Below are 20,546 nucleotides of genomic sequence, written 5' to 3' on the forward strand. Positions count from 1 at the left end.
AATTCATGTACTAAAATAAACAGAATATACATGATACAAAAATGCTTAGTGTTGCACTCAGTATCACTGCCACTCGTGTTGACTCGCTGTTCGATAAGCCTGACTCTGTGGATGCGTAGACGTTTCTACTTTATTTTCGCTGCATTAATCAAGAATCCCGGATTTCCTTTCTCCAAAGCAGACCGAAATCTGTAAAATCAATGCTTAAAACCAAGGAAGAATTATGAAAATCACTGAAACAATAGGCTTGAGTCGATGTTCGTTTCTTCTCATGGTTAAATTTTTAACAAATAATTCGTACAAGTTATCAGCCACTTTGCTTAAAGTTTAATTAATACGGCAAACGAACTCTAAATTGAATGAAACAAAGTGAATAATGCACAAGTCATTCTCATCTGTGCAGGCTGATTCTGGCAGATTACTAGTATATACACGTTTATTCACTGCATCACAAAATAAACAGTGTCACACTAAATGAAATATACCACTTAAATAGCATTATGATAATACAATAGATGCTTCACGACAGACGTTTTTAATTGATATCTGGTTATTTATTTTCCCTTAGTTCTTCTCCTGTGTCCTCCGTTCCACAATTCTGACTGTCATTCTGTAGATGTCATTTATTTACTCTCTTTCATAATTTAACATATGACTTTTTCCACTTTAGAAATTTGAAACTGTGCTACTGTCAGTGAGTCTGTATTAACTAGTCACTAGTAATGAACTTCTCAATTAGGTGAGCTGTCTGTCCAAACGTCATTAAAGATATATACAAATTCTGTCCAAGACTTTCATTTCCACTTAAAAATTTCCTATAAAGCATGGTTAGGTGACACGCAATTGTTGCTCGTCCATTCGTCGTGCATCAAGTCTCGAACCAACGTAATTATACGAAAATGACACTTAAAATACTACTGAATGCATTATAATAAATACTGCCCGTAAAAGAAACCGAGATCGGCAGACAAGAACGGTGTTCCATAGTTTCATGTGTTCAGAAGATCTGCGTTCTTTCCGCCTTTTGACGTTTCCGCTGACCGTTTTTTCCCCCCAACATTTTATTTGGGTCATGGGCATTTGTTGTCGAATTCAGTGGACTTGAGGAATGGCCTTTTGGAGTGTTCTTTTAATCTGTTTTTCAGTGGATACCTTAAGAACTTCTTTAAGAAGATTTCTTTCTACTTGGTTGATTTTGAGTGCCAGTCTTTATCAGAAACCCCTTGATTTATTTTGAGTGCCAGTCTGTATCGGAAACCAAATATTTTTCGGTGGCCTCATTTAGCTGATAGTTACCATCATCATGAAGGGCATTTCTTTTATGTGTAAGATCTGCCTACGGAGCATTTTCCCAATCACCTCCACAATTTCAACGAATGATTGTTGCTTATGTCTAATAGCTGTCTTGGTCGTATTATTCACAGATTAGACATTGTTGTTAGTCCAGAGTCTGTGGACAATTTCATTTTTTTTACTGGCATGTACACGTAAGTTTTTAATTTGTCTACTAATGAGCGATCTCAGTAAAGTTTGAATTCTTTGTATTTTTGAAAATAGGTTGACAGATTGTTTAGTCTCTTTGAATATTACATTTAGTCCATGCTAAACACCAAGCCACCATCACTAAATACAAATTTAACAATCTCCTCGCGATCCGTGCTACAACTTCCATTTTCTCCGGATGTCTTCTGATATTATATTTCATATGTCTAGTGCACAGAAGCAAATTGCATCGGGGAAATTTCTTCAGAATTGCATTTGTCAATCCTTTCTCTTCGTCACTACCAAACTCGATGTTATCGTGTCCTAATTCATCATTTAGATGAGCCAAAAACTTACAATATGTATTCTTTTCAGCATCCCAAGAAATAAATACCGGTCCCATCATGATTGGATTTTCACCTGTTCTTCAACTACCAACTGCTCGATTTTTGTACAATGTCGCTGTTACACTATATTTACCAACATTTAATGTCCTGTTAATTCCTATGACACTGCTGTTTTCGCCAGTTCCGTTCCGTTTCCAGGATGCTAGTTTTTAACGTGAATAACAGACTGAACAGAAGGATTCGCGTGAATTTGACTATTCATTTCCGCCCGCTCATCTGCTCAAGGCATTACGACTACAGACAAACTATTAATATCATATCGATATGTATATCACAGAGAGAGAGAGAGAGAGAGAGAGAGAGAGAGAGAGAGAGATTTTATGATGTTAATTGATGTGTTTCTTTTACTAAGTTAGTAAATTTCTGTTTTACTAACCTAGTAAATCTCTATTTTACTAACTTAGTAAATGTCTGAACCTCGTGTTGGGTCTTGCTTTCATTTGGGTATGTTTTAATTTAGGTACGTTGAGGTTGTTGAACGTTTGTTCTTGCTTCCGATTGTGGTACATTCTAGTGGATTGTGAGAGACTGTGGGAATTGTTGCAGCAAATTGCGGTAGACTGTGCTGATATTATAATAGGAATTATTATAATTATTGATAAGTAATTAAATATATACTGGTCTACTGTCGTCTTTTCACGTTTGATAGAAGTAGATTTGGGAAGATTGTTGCGGGTCGTGGTAGATTGTAGTGGATTGTAGTGAATTGTGGTATATACTGATCGATTGTGTTATTTTCATGCTTGTTTGTAGAAGATTGTGGTTGATTGATGTCTTTTCTTAGTTTATTGTGGTAGATAGCAGTGGATTGTGGTAGATTATGGTAGGTTGTAGTGGATTGTGATAGATTGTGTTGGACTGTGGTAGACTTTGGTAAACCGTGACGCCCGTCACAAAGTCCTTAACCATACCCTCCGTTTTTCAGACGTCAGTTCAAATGGAAAACTCGCCAAAACGTCTCAAATCATATCCACCGTCTTTCAGACGTCATATACTAATGGAAAACCTCGCCAAAAAGTCCCTAATCATACCCTCCGTCATGAAGCGTCAGTTTAAATGTAAAATCTCGCCCAAAAGTCCCTAACAATACCCTTTGTCCTAAAGAGGGCAGTGTAAATGGAAAAACTAACCAAAAAGTCCCTAACAATACCCTTCGTCGTTAAGACATCAGTGTAAATGGAAAACCTCGTCAAAAATGTCTTCTCAGTTTCATGCTAATTTCTCCGCTAATTCCTTATTTTATCGTCAGAGATACACTAGTGTTATTTAACAAGTTCTGAACAGTAGTGCGCTGTACAACACGGTTTCTTAGTAGTTAAGTACATGAGTGCGTCTCCTCAAAGTAATTGCCATGCACCTCTGCGTCTTCTCAAAGTAATTGCCATGCACCTCTGCGTCTCCTCAAAGTACTTGTCACGCACCTATGCGTCTCCTCAAAGTAATTGCCATGCACCTATGCGTCTCCTCAAAGTAATTGCCATGCACCTCTGCATACTTTTTCAGTCTGATTATCTGATTATTAAATGACATTTTATATTCACAGTTTGGTATGTTATTCATACACTGGAAAGCTGCATTCCCAATCACGTAGCGTGTTTCAGATTGTCTGCACATCAGCGAATCCGATCATCGCTTGAAGCTGGACCTGGTCTGTATGGAGGATGTGCCAAAGTCTGGATGATATATTCCTTCATACAGTTGGTCAGGCGGCGGATTTATGCGTCTGTGCGTTGTCATGGAATATACTGATGTCTCAGGTACCGATGCGCGGACAGGTGGTTCGGTAATGCTCCACAACTTTTGGCACAACTTTGGAGGAATAAAATTGTCAAAGCCCTCTAGCAGTGTCCGACGTAGGTATATGGACGACCTGGTCATTTTGCTTCGAAACTGAATGCGTATAGAACTCTTTTCAGCCCCACTACTTCCAGCTATTTGTTGTAACTGCTCGTTTTATCCAATCCAGACTTTATTGTTTTCTCTTGAGTTGAGATTTGAAATCAGTAAATCCATGTTTTATCACCTGGGGCAATCTCATTCAAACGTCTTTGGTCACTGTTTCCAAATCTGGCTAGTAGCTATTTTAGCGATTTCAACCTGTTCTTTGTTTTGTTTAGCAGTGAACCTATATTACGTCACAAACATAGAACTGCAGTTCTCCAGCGTTTGCGCCTGCAGCTGTAGATTATTTTTTACAGAACGCTACTTTTTCTATCGGTTGGAGTTAAATTTATTAACAGTTTCAAACAAACAAGAGTTGCAACAACAACAAAAAAAAAACATTTAGACTTTTTCAAATACCATTATATGAATAGTATGTTAGTGATTCTAATTCTACCTTATTTTCATACTCGCATCTTGAGCTAGTGAAATAGCATGATGGATCTAGTCTGTAATCGTTGTTGCTGAAATTCACAAATTCTTCACAAATGCCACACAAAATGACAGTGTCTTTCTTCCTGAAGTAGACGTGTCAAACACTCTGGGAATTCACTTTGAAATGTTTCGTGTTCTACACCTAGTTTTGTTTGTTATACCTGATCCTCTGATTCTCGAATAAAATGTCTTAATTGGTTGTAATTAAGTTTCGTCAATTTTTGTTAAATCTTCCATGTACTGGTAGAGGTAAATGTTTTCTCAAATATTTAGATTACATGTTTTCAAAATGTTTCCTGGTTTCTGTGAACTTATCATCATTGAGATTCTTTGCAAGTTGCTCTAACGATTGTTCCTGAGCAGGAAGTGTCTAGGAATATGTTTGTCTTTTTCTAACAACAGCTCCTTCACCATCCTTTCTAAACTAATCGACTAAAAAATCCCTACTATGCGGCATGCATATTTTTGTACTCTTTTATATTATAGTCACTTTTTAAACTGTGTCATATTTCCACTGTAGTCTTCTTAAGCAGGTGATAATCACCGTGAAGTAACTTATCATTAAAGTGATATATACTTTTGAATGTCTTTAATCGAAATTAAACTCATTATGTAATGAATTCTATACTTACCAGTTCAATAATATCCCCGTTGATTTTTATTTCCCTCTCACCGATATGGCATAGGCCTGACGATAGATCTTGCTATTCCTGACGGTATAGCTTAGCATACCTGACGGTAGCTGTTGGTATTCCTAACGGTATATGTTGGCATGCCTGACGGTAAATGTTGGGATTCCTAACGGTATATGTTGGTATACCTGACGGTAGATGTTGGGATTCCTAACGGTATAGCGTAGCATACCTGACGGTAGATGTTGGTATTCCTAACGGTATATGTTGGCATACCTAACGGTCGATGTTAGGATTCCTTAAGGTATATGTTGGCATACCTGACGGTAGATGTTGGTATTCCTACCGGTATAGCTTAGCATACCTGACGGTAGATTTTGGGATTCCTAACGGTATATGTTGGCATACCTGGCGGTAGATGTTTATTTGTTTTAATGTTCATGATTTGTTCTAGTCTTGTTTTTTGAAAGACACGCTGAATTAATTTTTCAAATATACCAATATCGTTTGTTTTGAATTGGTACACAGGAAGTCTATGTTTATACCTATCAGTGATGTAGTTGGAATATCTGTATGGATGATCTCTTGACATATATATATATATATATATATATATATATATATATATATATATATATATATATATATATATATATATATATATATATATATATATATATATATATATATATATAGTATGTAAGAATGTTTAGTTATATTACTTGGACGATAATACATGGATATTTGTTCTTCACACTATTCGGTAATTCCCTGTTGAACATCTTCTCTTTGGCCGGTATTTATCTAAATGTAATATTATATAGTATATGTTAGCAAAAGACCAGTTGTATCTTTTTTCTCTCCAGATTTTGTGTGTAGCATATCCAATAGCCTATGAATTCCCTTTAACATGTTTTTGTGTGTAGCATATCCAGTTATGATGACTAATGTATAACAAATAGCCCGCCTTGCAGTGAATTATGATGACTACTATATAGCATACAGACTGACTTACAGTGAATTCTGATGACTAATTTGAGTAGTACCATATTTCACATTTCATAAATTCTTGACCACCCTCACCCTAGCTCTCCCAGTCAATGATTATCTTTAGTTCCTTACCCTTCGAACAGAATTATAATATCTCCTGTTCATTCATATCTTATTTTCGAACTCTTTTTTTATTGCATTTTGTGTGTCTTCCTGAGGGAGAAGAAAAACTGCAATATTTAAAATGTACATTAGCTCTATTGAAAAAGCAGCCTAAGCTTCGGCGTCAATGCTATTATTTCCCAGATATGATCCCACATTTTTCACTCTGAAGCTTTTGATGTCAGTTAGTCACACAAGATGTCTGCCATTTTTTAAAATTATAATGACACTGAGAAACTTTCCGCATAGGAAAGCGTTTTCCTGGTATTCTATAACTTTATGTGTCTGTATTGATATATACGTCAGTTGCAATGGTTTTAGACCTCTTCAGGGTAGACTGGCTCACCAGCTAATCTTCAAGGATTAGCACCAAGTGTGCATTAGCGATTTTTTAAAACAAATTTCAATTTGATGAAGAAAACTGAAACAATTTCTTTTTTTTTAAAAAAAAAATTTTCCTAACTGATGATTTATGGATTTTCAACATATCTATGGTTAAATATCAGCTCTCTAATTTAACTGACTTTATTTGATTTTTATGTTAGGAAACTAGAAACTAGTCGCCGTTTTCATTGAAGCTATCGAAATGTAACATCCAATTTGACATTTTACGTTATCTTGCCTGCGCTTATATCTTAAAAGTTTTAAACTGGCACTATTATAATATTGGGAAAAAAGACATTTAATTCTTAGTATTATATGAATCATTGTATAGTGACAGCCAAATGTTCAGTGAAATTGTCACTATTGCAGAGAGTAAAATGAAAGTTACAAAATTCTCAATTTAACCTCTCCATTCAAGACAAGGTTTTAACATATACAGTATATATCTGATGACGCTAAGTTAACTCTCTACAGTGCCGTTAAAGTCAAGGACAATGTTGTCAAACAATATTGTGCTCTACATCTATAGCTTTATAACGCTATGGCGATAACGAAAGGGAAGTTAAAGAGCTGCGACAGACCTTTTACCCTAGTATTCACAATTCAAGCCCATTCCCAAAGTTCAAACTTCAGGTAGAATACTGGGGATGCAGCTACCATATTCAATCATCGCATCATTCTTGTGAGATGTTACAAATTTGGAAAAGTAACTCGTTTCTTAGAGCGAAAGTTTTACGCTCAGTTACTGTAGTTGACACTTTTCCCGAATTAAGACACTGAAATATGGGCACACGAAAATTAAACAAATAGGAAATTATTTTGCATTATATAAATTCGTAGTTTTATCTACTGTGCATTTAAGTTTCTGTAAATTGACTTATTTTTTCGATAGAGGCTGTACATATAATAATTCTGATTTGACTGACAAGAATTCAATTAGCTGGTTGGTTGGTTGGTTGATTAGGTGTTTGTTGGTTGCTTGGTCGGTTTGTTTGTTTGCTTAACGAAAGTTTGACATATTATTGACTACGTTGAAATTGGAACTAAGGTCACATCAAGGCAATTGACGCTGGCTAGCTTGTGCGGGTATCGAGCCCACAATCTTTAGATCGCTAGTCTGGCACTCTATCAATCTTGTGCCAGGTTGCCAGGCAACTGATGGCTTTCTTTTTTCTCGGATTGGCTGTATGCAAATTATAAATAGAGACTGCAATTTCTCAATTTATTTGTGCGCGGAAAAAACTAATGATCATAACAAATATATTCAATGCATTTTTACAGGCTTCTAAGAAAGTCCATTTAGACTATTTATAGCAAACAAACTCGAATTAAGTCGAACAATTTATAAAGTCGCTTGAACGACCTTCAGATCTCGTTTCAACTACTTTAAATGTCCCTGGAATGAGAAGTTGTTTGAACGAGTTCAATATTGTGTAGAGGAGTTCAAAATCTCATTTAAACTTTTGAATGTATTCATAACGAACTGAAACTACTTTAAACATCGTTTGAACGAAAATATTTTGAATTTGTAACTCGTTGGAACAATTTTGTAAGTATTTGAACGAGTTTGTACTCATTTATACGATGTTAAACCCATTTTGAACAAATAACTTCAACGAGCTGTTATCTCGTTTGAACGAGTTCATTTAAAGGAGTTTGTACGTATTTCAGCAAGTTAATATCTATTTCAAAGGACTTATACTTGCATTTAACTAATTTATAAGTCATTGAAATGACTGAAAACACGTTCAATAGGAGTGATAATATCGTTAGAACAACTTCATAAATTCGTTCAAACGTGATTTCACAGATGTTCAAGCTGGTTAAAAAATGTTCAGGTTAGTCAAACAAGATTTTCAGTTGATTAAAACAATTTTAACTCGTTCGAAAATTAGTTTTAAACAGTCGTTCAGTCTAAACGAGTTTCATTACAACGAAAGATAAATTGTAGGTCCTTAAAAATATTCTGTATTCAGGAAAATAATCAAACTTTATCTGTTTTCGTTACGATTTACAACAGTTTTATTCGTCAGGCCCGTTTGAATTTCTTTGGTTTACAACTGCATGAACTGAAGACAAAAATTGATTTCGCCACGCCCACAGGCATACCTTTTCAGGCAATTGACACAATGTGCCGAGAAAAAGAATGTACAAGTGAGCACGCTCCTCAACGCTCATACGCATTCTCGGTATTGCTGTCGTAAGGATGTTTTGTCCCCCACTCCCACTAAATCTAAACATCAGTATATCGCCTCCGTCTATTAATAAACGATCACGTTGCCTCATCCTACCTTATCTCTATTTCACACTTGAATCAAAAGCAAATGAAAGAGAACAACACTGTGTATGGTGGTTCAGTTATGTTTCACTGTGACGTGCATTGTGAGTAATGCTGGCACTACCATGTAAAATCCACATCCATGTCCTGCACCATGGGGGCCAGAGAGAATTATCGTGGAGGCTGAGAGGACTAAACCAGTAAGCAAGGGATCTGTGGGATTAAACGCCTAGTGGGACCCAGGGGGCACGGCCCCCGAACTTCTGAAGCGTTTCCAGGACATAATTTAAACCATTTATCTGTCAAGTAAGCTAGGAAAAATTACGGTTGTTTCGCGTTCGTTTTTGGAAGGAAAGGGACGGCGGGAAAGGGACGTACCCCACATCTGCACCACCATTACCACCCCTGGGTCTGCCCTTGCACGTTGCAAATAATGAAATCATGACTGTTTTCCTCTAACATAATTAGCAAAACCTTCACTTTCTGCACTGAAGCCATTAGAAAAGATCGCACATACGTACCAGTGAATATACAAGGGCAAGAAGTTGACAAGACTACGCACATACATACTGAATGCTGACATATATGATTAGTACAAATTCACTGGAAGACAGAATGTATATAGTAACTTTTACGGCACGTCTGTATAAAAATGGGTTATGTTGCCAACTAAATGTAAAGTTCAAAAAATGCAAAATGAATTGCACATATATTTTGAAAAATAAGCCATTCCAAATTAATGTAGAGGTCAAGAGCAACAAGATATAATGTACAACGTAAAAATGATAAAATTCTGTAAAATGTATATACCATAAAAGATAAAGCTAACAAATGTAAATCCTTAAGACATATGGTCAGATTTATTTTAATATAAACCGTAATCCAACAAAACCAAGACTTTCTCGGGCGGTATCAACATACACTTTCTTCGCGCAATTTATGTCAAAATAATTCTGGCTCACGTGGTGAAATTATGGTATGCATCTTGGTGGAGGTATCTCCAATAGTGGGTTTGATGTTCCGTACAAGGGATGCCACTCTGTAATAGTGATTTTGGTGCTCTATACGAGGGATGCCACTCTCCAATAGTGAGACTGGTGGTCTGAACGAAGCAGGCCATCCTCCAATAGTGGGTTTGGTGTTCTGTACGAGGGGTGCCATTCACTAATAGTGGGAATTGTGTTCTATACAAGCAGTATCACTCTCCAATAGTGGGATTGTTATTCTATACGATAGATGTCGCTCTCAAAATAGCTGGTTTGGTGTTCTCTACGAAGGATGCTGCTCTCCAATAGTAGGTTTGATGTTCTATACAAGATATGTCACTCTCCATTCGAGGCATTGGTGTTCTAAACGAAGGACGTCAATCTCCAATAGTGGGTTTGTTGTTCTATACTAGGGATGTTAATCTCCAACAGAGGGATTAGTGTTGTATTCGAGGGATACCGCGCTCCAATAGAGAATTGGTGTTCTTTCAATACGAGAGATGCCGCTCTCAAATAGAGGGATTGGTCTTCTTTCTATACGAGGGATGCGGCTCTCCAATAGAGGGATTGATGTTCTGTATGATGGATGTCAATCTGCAATAGAGGGATTGGTGTTCTATACTTGAGATGTCAATCTCCAATAGAGGGATTTATTTTCTATACGAGGGATGTCAATCTCCAATAGAGGGATTGATGTTCTATACGAGGCATGCCACTCTCCAATAGAGGGATTGGTGTTCTATATAAGGGATGTCAACCTCCAATAGAGGGATTCATGTTCTATACGACGGATGTCAATCTCCAATAGAGGGATTGATGTTCTTTCTATACGAGGGATGTCAGTCTCCAATAGAGGGAATGGTGTTCTTTCTATATGAGGGATGCCGCTCTCCAATAGAGGGATTGGTGTTCTATACGAGGGATGTCAATCTCCAATAGAGGGATTGGTGTTCTTTCTATACGAGGAATGCCGCTCTCCAATAGCGGGATTGATGTTCTATACGAGGGATGTCAGCCTACAATAGAGAGATTGATGTTCTATACGAAGGATGTCTATCTCCAATAGAGAGATTGTTGTTGTTTCTATACGAGGGATGTCAATCACCAATAGAGGGATTGATGTTCTTTCTATACGAGGGATGTCAGTCTCCAATAGAGGGAATGGTGTTCTTTCTATATGAGGGATGCCGCTCTCCAATAGAGGGATTGGTGTTCTATACGAGGGATGTCAATCTCCAATAGAGGGATTGGTGTTCTTTCTATACGAGGGATGCCGCTCTCCAATAGCGGGATTGATGTTCTATACGAGGGATGTCAGCCTACAATAGAGAGATTGATGTTCTATACGAAGGATGTCTATCTCCAATAGAGAGATTGTTGTTGTTTCTATACGAGGGATGTCAATCACCAATAGAGGGATTGATGTTCTTTCTATACGAGGGATGTCAGTCTCCAATAGAGGGATTGGTGTTCTTTCTATACGAGGGATGCCGCTCTCCAATAGCGGGATTGGTGTTCTATACGAGGGATGTCAACCTCCAATAGAGGGATTGATGTTCTATACGAGGGATGTCAGCCTACAATAGAGAGATTGACGTTCTATACGAAGGATGTCTATCTCCAATAGAGAGATTGTTGTTGTTTCTATACGAGGGATGTCAATCTCCAATAGAGGGATTGATGTTCTTTCTATACGAGGGATGTCAGTCTCCAATAGAGGGATTGGTGTTCTTTCTATACGAGAGATGCCGCTCTCCAATAGAGGGATTGGTGTTCTATACGAGGGATGTCAATCTCCAATAGAGGGATTGGTGTTCTTTCTATACGAGGGATGCCGCTCTCCAATAGCGGGATTGGTGTTCTATACGAGGGATGTCAACCTCCAGTAGAGTGATTGATGTTCTATACGAGGGATGTCAGCCTACAATAGAGAGATTGATGTTCTATACGAAGGATGTCCATCTCCAATAGAGAGATTGTTGTTCTTTCTATACGAGGGAAGTCAATCTCCAATAGAGGGATTGATGTTCTTTCTATACGAGGGATTCCAGTCTCCAATAGAGGGATTGGTGTTCTTTATATACGAGGGATGCCGCTCTCCAATAGAAGGATTGGTGTTCTATACGAGTTATGTCAATCTCCAATAGAGGGATTGGTGTTCTTCTTATACGAGGGATGCCGCTCTCCAATAGAGGGATTGGTGTTCTATACGAGGGATGTCAACTTCCAATAGAGGGATTGATGTTTTATACGAGGGATGTCAGTCTCCAATAGAAGGATTGATGTTCTTTCTATACGAGGGATGTCAATCTCCAATAGAGGGATTGGTGTTCTTTCTATACGAGGGATGCCGCTCTCCAATAGAGGGATTGGTGTTCTATACGAGGGATGTCAACTTCCAATAGAGGGATTGATGTTTTATACGAGGGATGTCAGTCTCCAATAGAAGGATTGATGTTCTTTCTATACGAGGGATGTCAGTCTCCAATAGAGGGATTGGTGTTCTTTCTATACGAGGGATGTCAGTCTCCAATAGAGGGATTGGTGTTCTTTCTATACGAGGGATGCCGCTCTCCAATAGAGGGATTGGTCTTCTTTCTGACGAGTGATGTCCATCTCCAATAGAAGGATTGATGTTCTTTCTATACGAGGGATGTCAATCTCCAATAGAGGGATTGGTGTTCTTTCTATACGAGGGATGTCAATCTCCAATAGAGGGATTGGTGTTCTTTCTATGCGAGGGATGCCGCTCTCCAATAGAAGGATTGGTGTTCTATACGAGGGATGTCAATCTCCAATATAGGGATTTGTGTTCTTTCTATACGAGGGATGCCGCTCTCCAAAAGTGGGCTTGATCTGAAGCTTGTGATGGTTTCATTTCAAATATTTGGCCAAGTATGATGAACACGCTGATTTATACAATATTTTAAGTCAGCATTTGGAATATGTCATTCAGAAACGAGTGAGAGAAAAAACGGTGTTTACATATATGAGAACAGTACACAGGAATTAAAGTGAGAACTATCAGCAAGAAAACAGAACTAAAAACTAAAACAGAACACATGCTGCAGAGCTAAAGTAACTAATGTATATCAAAGATGGGGAGAATTGTTTGTTTGCCATCTTTGTTTTCATTGAAACATACTGAAATTACAGTACTTGATTCTATATGAAAAATTCAAAACTCTGAAAAGCAATGCTAAGTTTATAGTGGAAGTTAGAGCCTATTTATTTCCATGATTGGCCCTAAAATCTCACGCCAACACTTTGGAGGTAACAAAGTCGTGCATATTATTCAGGCAAATTCCTAGCGTATTTATTCGTTTTCCTTTCGAGACTTTGCTAAATAAGCACAACTTGGTTGCCGAAAAGTTGCTGTACCTCTCCTTGCTAGCTTGGGTATGTAAAATAGACCTGATGCGCCATCATGCACGTCGTAAGAGGTGATTATAGTATTCGTACACCCTCTCCTTTGATTATATCCTCCTATTGATTTTATAAACAAAAAGCAACAAGGATATAAAATACACAAGCATAGCCATTTCATTCGCCAATTTATATTTTCCTACTGATTGACGCTTGTGGTTCACTAACACAATTTATTGGTGTTTGAAACGAAACAGAAGCTCTCGGTGTAAACAAGGAGAAAAAAGGTTTTTTCTCCTTCTCTGAGTTCTTGAAGATTATATTTCAGTAAAAACTGTGTCGTCTGTGTCCAGTATGTGCAATGTCTAGTTTTAATATTTCTAAAACAAACTTAACGAAGCTACAAAGGAAGAACTCTTGAATACATATGTTCAAAGAGCTGTAACTACATCCTTACGGAATTACTGAAGTTATCAAAGACGTTGAACTACATCACATTTGTTGCTTAAAAACATGGGCTCTCTGGCCTGTGCTACTATCCATTTAATACATTAACATTTCGACATGAAACAAACCTTTTTACTAGTTATTTATTTCTTGGTCCTAGTAAACTACTTTTTAAAATTAAAACTGACGCTTTTCTAAAATCACTTCCTATACAACTTATTCACATTAAAAGTTCATTTATAAGGAAAAAGCTAAAACAAAACAAGTAACAAACAATCAAATAGGACAAAGTTAATGTTTCTCTCTATATCCGTTACACACATTGTTTAAACCTATCACTTGTGTCCCAGCATAGATGTTTCCCATTACGTACTCTGTTTCATTCGTAAATCTACTGTTATGTCCATCTTGCTAGGTACACTTATCGGTAAGCAGATCAAGTGCAGTCATCGTCTTCTTCCCATGGAGGTACAACGTATGCCATACGAATGGTCACTTTTCCATCGGTCATGTCAAATTTTTCAGAGGGGGGGTATCAAAATGATAGAAGTACTGAAAATTAGTTGTATTTATAGCAGAAGTACTGCACAAGAGAAACGTCAGTTTTCCTTTGCAATGGTGAGGTAAAACAACATGGCTCAAGTCCGTGGGAAGCAAGACTTTATATTTAATCAATCCTTCGTATTGTCGAATGTTGTCCAGGTCAATTTGTTCCGTCAGCAATTGGGTGCCCTGCGGGAAAGTCATAATATCTGCACACGCAAGGATACAGCGAACACACGTCCAAGTATTTGATTTCTTCTCCTTTCTTCTTGTCGGCGTGGTACAGCAAACAGGTGACATTCGTCTGTCCTCCGTACAAACTATCTCGCGGATTCAGTGGGTCCACCAGCTTGTTACTTTCCACGATACGTTTAAACTCAGGATCTGTTTTCAAACGGTGATCGTACTCATGTTCCCACATTCCCACCACTTGCTATCCTTGCTGTTGTAACTTCAAGCGTCGCTGACAAGTGGCCTTGTAGAAGTCTTCCATGGTACGTTCTAAAAAAAATGATTTTTAGTGTCACGTTGAGCGTTGCAGAGGGGACATTCGTGAAATAAGCATCCGTTAAACTCACACACGATCTTTGGGTTTTCTAAGTCCCAGCCTTCCGCCGAATACGGTCCGATGGTCTTTTCGCCTCCTCCGTTTCGGGCATGTTGAATCCATTCCATTTGTCTTCCCTGGCGCACAAGTAATGTAGCCAGCGTAGGGCTTCGACCGAGTATCGACGTTTGACAAAGTTGGTCGCTTGAGAGCTAATGACAGCCAGGTTGTCTTCGGGCATGAATCATTGGCGGTATAGTAAGGAACTCGCTTTGGCGATGGTGCAGGCTTCTTTGAAAGGATCGATCCCTCCGTGTTCCGTGAATAATTCTCGAACTTTTCCACAGCAACGCCGTAAAATGTCCATGTCGGGACGACAATACTTTAACATTTCTTCCTGAAAGTCGAAGGAGTCAGAGGCGTGGTACCAATCGTAGAAAGCTTCTCGTAGTTCTGTACGCATGTTATCTGGGTCGTAGTAGTGAGCCTCAGGCAAATGGGGTAGAACGGCGTGTTGATTGGCTTCGGTATTGAAAAAGTTTGGCTAATAGCCTTTGGCCATTTCTGTCATTCCAAACGTTTTAAGCATTCGACCCAAACGCATGGCCAAGTAACTCACCGAATCTTTAAACTGCACTCGGCACACTTGCATGGAAATGATTTTGGCTCTTCAAAGTAACTTTAGGATGTTCGGTACTTTGTTCCGTATAATAACTCAAAACAAACTGTCCATCGTATCCCGAGAAATTGTGAGCCATCACCGTGGCATGGCGATGACAATCTCCGAAACGTTCAATGTCCTCTTGGCTCCACATCTCATTTCGTGAGGACTTGATCTTAGTCAGCTACGAAGATAAACTGGACTTTGTAGAAGCCGACGAATTTGAAAATGTATCATTGCGGCTTACGTGACAACCCATCCTCGCTTTAAATTGTACGAAGCTTCAGAACTGATAGGAGATCGCGTCCTGTACTTTGACACGGACAGTTGCATCTACATTGATCGCCTGAGTCAACGTCACCTTGATATCGAAGGAGACCGTTTAGGAGCCTGGATGGACGAGCAACCTCACGACAAGATTCTAAGTTTTGCTAGTCGCGGTCCTAAAAATTACGGCTACGAATACCGGGACCCACAAGGAAAGGTGCACAAGGAGTGTAAAGTGAAAGGATTGACTCTCAATTATCGCAACAGTCGACTGGTGAACTTTGGCGTATTGAAAGAAGCCTTGCAGTCTGGACAGGGTGAAAACTTTATAGTGACCACCCGTGAAAAGAACAAAATGTTACGTTTACGCACACATCAAATCGTCTGTCGACCCTTGGAACAAATATATCAAATTGTGTACCAGGAGAGAGTTTGGCTTCTCAACCACTTCACTTTACAGTAAGGTCACATCGATATTGGTCAGCATATAAAAAGGGACAACGTCCAAGACCGATAGTTCATTGTAACTACCAAATCGTATGTCAACCCTTGGAACAAGTCAAATCGTGTAACAGAAGAGAGTTCGGCTTCCCAACCACTTCACTTTACCGTACGGTCACGTCGATATTGGGCAGCATATAAAAAGGGACAACATTAAAATCCGATAGTTCAGTGTAACTACCAACGTCAATCGAGAAAGTTGAATCCTTTCAAACAGCAAGTATCGTGCGTAAGACTCAAGTCCAACGAGAAACTCAGGTGTGATGATATGCCTCACGATCACATCACGAATGCAGTACCACATCTTAGTTGTTTATGTACTAACGCCATGACAAACTACTTGCAACCAGTGCAACTTCCAGACCACAAGACTTTACCTTATAGACATGCTGATATCCCCCAGTATAAAAAGAGACGTCTTCCAAGAGCAACACTTTATTGCGAGGACAAGCGACAGTGAAAGATGAATCACTCTACGCAGATGAAAAAAGGAGAAGGAACAAACATCATTGACCTCTTTCACCACCATACCATCACAGCAACGTGCGTCAAGCAAGGGAAATGATTCAGTAGACCTAAAGGAGTATTTTAGCATCCAAATGACCTCGGAGAGCGACTTCGAGAAAGTTTAGGTCGAGAAATTACACCTACACGGTGAAATTGAAGGACTTCACGTCTGACGATACCCCCGGTGAACTGGCAGGTTTCATTACGGACCTACTTGACTCACTATTAGAGGAACTATAGCTATTGAAGACATGCAGACGATGAGAGAAAAATTTGACATCACCGATGGAAAAGTGACCATTCATATGGCATACGTTGTAGCTCCATGAGAAGAAGACGATGACTGCACTTGATCTGCTTACCGATAAGTGTACCAAGCAAGAGGGACATAACAGCAGATTTTTAATGTAAATAAGTAGTATATGAAGTGATTTTGTTTACAAAGGTTTGAACTTTAATTTTAAACAGTAGTTTACTAGAACCAAGAACTAAATAACTAGTAAATAGGTTTGTTTCATGTCGAAATGTTAATGTATTAAATGGATAGTGCTTAGACCAAAGCACAGACCACAGAGCCCATGTATAGACTTGAATAAATGTTTTGTTGCCATACAATATACTTTTATTATTAGAGTTTCTATTCTATCTGTGAGTCTTTCATTTCTGTCCTATTTCTGTGTGTGTCCATCTTCTTTGACTGTTTATTTGTTTGTTTCTGTATATCTATGTTTGTCCCTATCAACCTTTTTCCCTCTAAATGCAGTTCACCCTATAAATAGTTTTGACCCTATAAACACCATGACGTCGCCCATGTTCAATTCCCCAGGTGCCATTCCCATGTTAAGTTCCCATTGTCCCTATACAAGTCCACCCATGTTAAATTCCCATAGACCCCATAGTGCCGGGACACATTTTTGACTGGGACTTCCATTGACCCTATACAACCCCAAGGTTTTGCCCGATGTTAAATTACCCTTAGACCCTAAACAGCCCCACGACCTTTTTGACTGGGATTTCCATAGACCCTAAACAGCCCCACTATACTACTAATATCAAGCTTTTATTGCTGAAAAGGAATTACACGTGCACTTCTTTGTTTGGTTCCAGATTTCGAGACTATAACTGGTTTTGGGTGCCCATAGTTGGACCCCTGTTGGGGGCCATCCTCGGGGCTTTCCTGTATCAGCTATGTGTTGGACTTCACTGGCCAATAGAGGAAATTCGAGAAAGAAACTGCCATTATAACGGACCCTTGAATGCAGGTATGGGATTTGTTAACATCAGCAAGAGAATCGGGTTGACATGTCGTATCACTGTATAGAAAATTACCTTTTCATTATTTACAGATGCAATTTCAAACTTGATTTTCTCCGACTTAATACAAATCACAGGGTTTTCATCAGCGAATGAAAAGTCGAAAGCATTTAAATTTTGAAACGAAGAAGGTGTCTCAATTTTTATTAAATCTCATATAGTTTTTCTTGTTATTGATGACATGCTAATTGCAACACATATTTTCATATATACTAGACAACATTTTACAACATAAATTTGACTAACATAATTGGACATTTCTAACTCATTGCATATTTATAAAACGTGAATGAGTGACTGCGATGTTTTTTTTTCATATGATAGAGTTCGATTTACAAAAGGTCATAAAATAACACGACTTCTCACTGTTAAGGGTTATCTTTGCAAATATCATTCATCTTTCTTCATTGTGCTGTTGATATTCTTGTTATGTTCTAATAGATAGGGATCTTACTCTGTTTCTGTTCCCGAGCTTTTCAAAACTTTTTTAATATAAATTCTATTTCAGATGAGGAGAAACCTGGCATTATTTGTAGAGCTGTGTGTGATCAACCTATATCGATGGAGTCAAACGTCAAACTCTAGCTGTTGATACCTGATTAAAGATTCGACATCCAATGGACTGCGAATTTACCATTAGTGCCAAAAACAATGTGTCCTCCGTAATATATTATTTACTATGATGTATCGTGCATTTTTCACCGCCTATGAGATCAACCTCTACAAACAGATTTTTATAAAAATTGAGAAATAATCTTAACTAAAATAAAATTGTGAATCATTTTGTTCTTGTTCCATTACGAGACGTATCTGGGATAAAAGATTATGTTTTCAAGTTATATCGCGAGCTGACTGGTCAACCCTCTATGTACTGCCAAAAAGTAAAGGCAAGATATGATACGACGGTATTACTATTTGTAGTCCCATTTTAAAGGCAAAATACGATAAGGTGGTATTAATCTTTGCAATCCCATTTTAAAGACAAAGTACGATACGATGGTATTACCATTTGCAATCCCTTTTTATACGCAAAATATGATACTGAGGTATCACGTTTTGCAACCCCACTTTAGAAACTAATTAGGATGCGATGGTATTACTCTTTGCAATCCCATTTTAAAGGCAAAATATGATACGATGGTATTAATCTTTGCAATCCCATTTTAAAGGCAAAATATGATACGATGGTATTAATCTTTGCAATCCCATTTTAAAGGCAAAATATGATACGATGGTATTAATCTTTGCAATCCCATTTTAAAGGCAAAATATGATACGATGGTATTAATCTTTGCAATCCCATTTTAAAGGCAAAATATGATACGATGGTATTAATCTTTGCAATCCCATTTTAAAGGCAAAATATGATACGATGGTATTAATCTTTGCAATCCCATTTTAAAGGCAAAATATGATACGATGGTATTAATCTTTGCAATCCCATTTTAAAGGCAAAATATGATACGGTGGTGTTAATCTTTGCAATCCCTTTTTAAATGCAGATTATGATATTGTGTTATTACTTACTGCAATCACATTATAGACTATATTCCAGCTATTGCTCTGATCATGATAACGGCAAGAACATGCTAGGATCGTGCGAGGTCATTGGAGTAAAGTGCCTAGCCCGTAGATACAGCAAAGCAACCGACCAGACCTGACCTAGTCAGGATTCGAACTCGCGCCTTTCTGGTCGCGAGTCCAGCACATTAGTCACTGAGACAACGCTGTTCCTTAAATATTGCACGTTTGCAAGGACACTGGCTACGGTTGCAGTTTAACTGATATATTCTGACTCAAAGATAAGTCTGTTTCAAGGGCATTTGATTGGTAAATTTTAAGTCAAACGCACATTTCAGCTAATCCGATTACTGGCTTATATATGAGCGAGTTTAACGTCAGATTAAAATTTCGTTAGTGAAATCCAAACCAGGTTGATCGGAGTTGTTTAGGTCGCTTGCCCTCGGAAGAGTATTGGGTAACTAGAAAGTACACGCTCGTTAAACGAAGACAGAATCGAACAAGATTTAGCAGACATTGATGCTCGATATGTTCCTAAAAGAGTGATGCTTCATGCAAACGATGGCCGCTTGCAAGAACGCCTAGCCGTAAGTCAAAGTGTAAAACGAGAAATAAAAACCATCAAAATGGAATCAGAAATATGCCTTCCAGAGTGGTAACAAGCTCAATCAATTAGATGCAACACGACGTCATTAATACGCATGAATCCAACTTATTATCGAAAGCGTTCGAGATCTTGACGATATAAGCCCAATTTCCAGGTTGGATCAGAATATAATAAGGATATATGGTTTCTAGAACAGGCCATTTGGATGCAAGACCATCTCAGTCATGCGCATGGATGTCGTTCATTATCCAACCCGTCTGATACAATAACGATACAACTCCATATTCCAGTTTTGGTCATCTGATTTTTAACAAACTTGTGGTTATATCAGCCAAGATCTGTAAAGAGCTGGATTAAAACCAATAGTCACGTGTATTAATGATATGATCTTTCATCGGGTTGGCTGAGCTTGTTGACGCTGTAGAGATAATATTTCTGACTATTTTGATCATAGTTGAAATATGGGTTTCTATCGTGAATGTCTCAGACGAGTTCGATAACGAGTTAAATGCTAACATATCAATGAGGTGATATTCCATCTGATCGACTAAACTTACTAGAACTCCTT

General features: G+C 38.1%; 1 protein-coding gene across 1 annotated transcript in view; it reads left to right on the forward strand.

Moving 5' to 3' along the window:
- LOC149802035 (aquaporin-10-like) overlaps positions 1-18,634 on the forward strand; it is a 59,829-nt gene extending 41,195 nt beyond the window's left edge. Inside the window, exons 6-7 of the mRNA XM_089956435.1 lie at positions 17,644-17,798; positions 18,359-18,634. Coding sequence (XP_089812561.1) covers positions 17,644-17,798; positions 18,359-18,435 — 232 coding nt within the window. The 3' untranslated portion in view covers positions 18,436-18,634. The remainder of the gene's footprint in view (positions 1-17,643; positions 17,799-18,358) is intronic.
- Positions 18,635-20,546: the final 1,912 nt, after the last annotated feature.

The sequence above is a fragment of the Sinohyriopsis cumingii genome, chromosome 4 (assembly GCF_028554795.1).
Source record: "Sinohyriopsis cumingii isolate HCF-2022 chromosome 4, ASM2855479v2, whole genome shotgun sequence".
Taxonomy (NCBI): Eukaryota; Metazoa; Mollusca; class Bivalvia; order Unionida; family Unionidae; genus Sinohyriopsis; species Sinohyriopsis cumingii.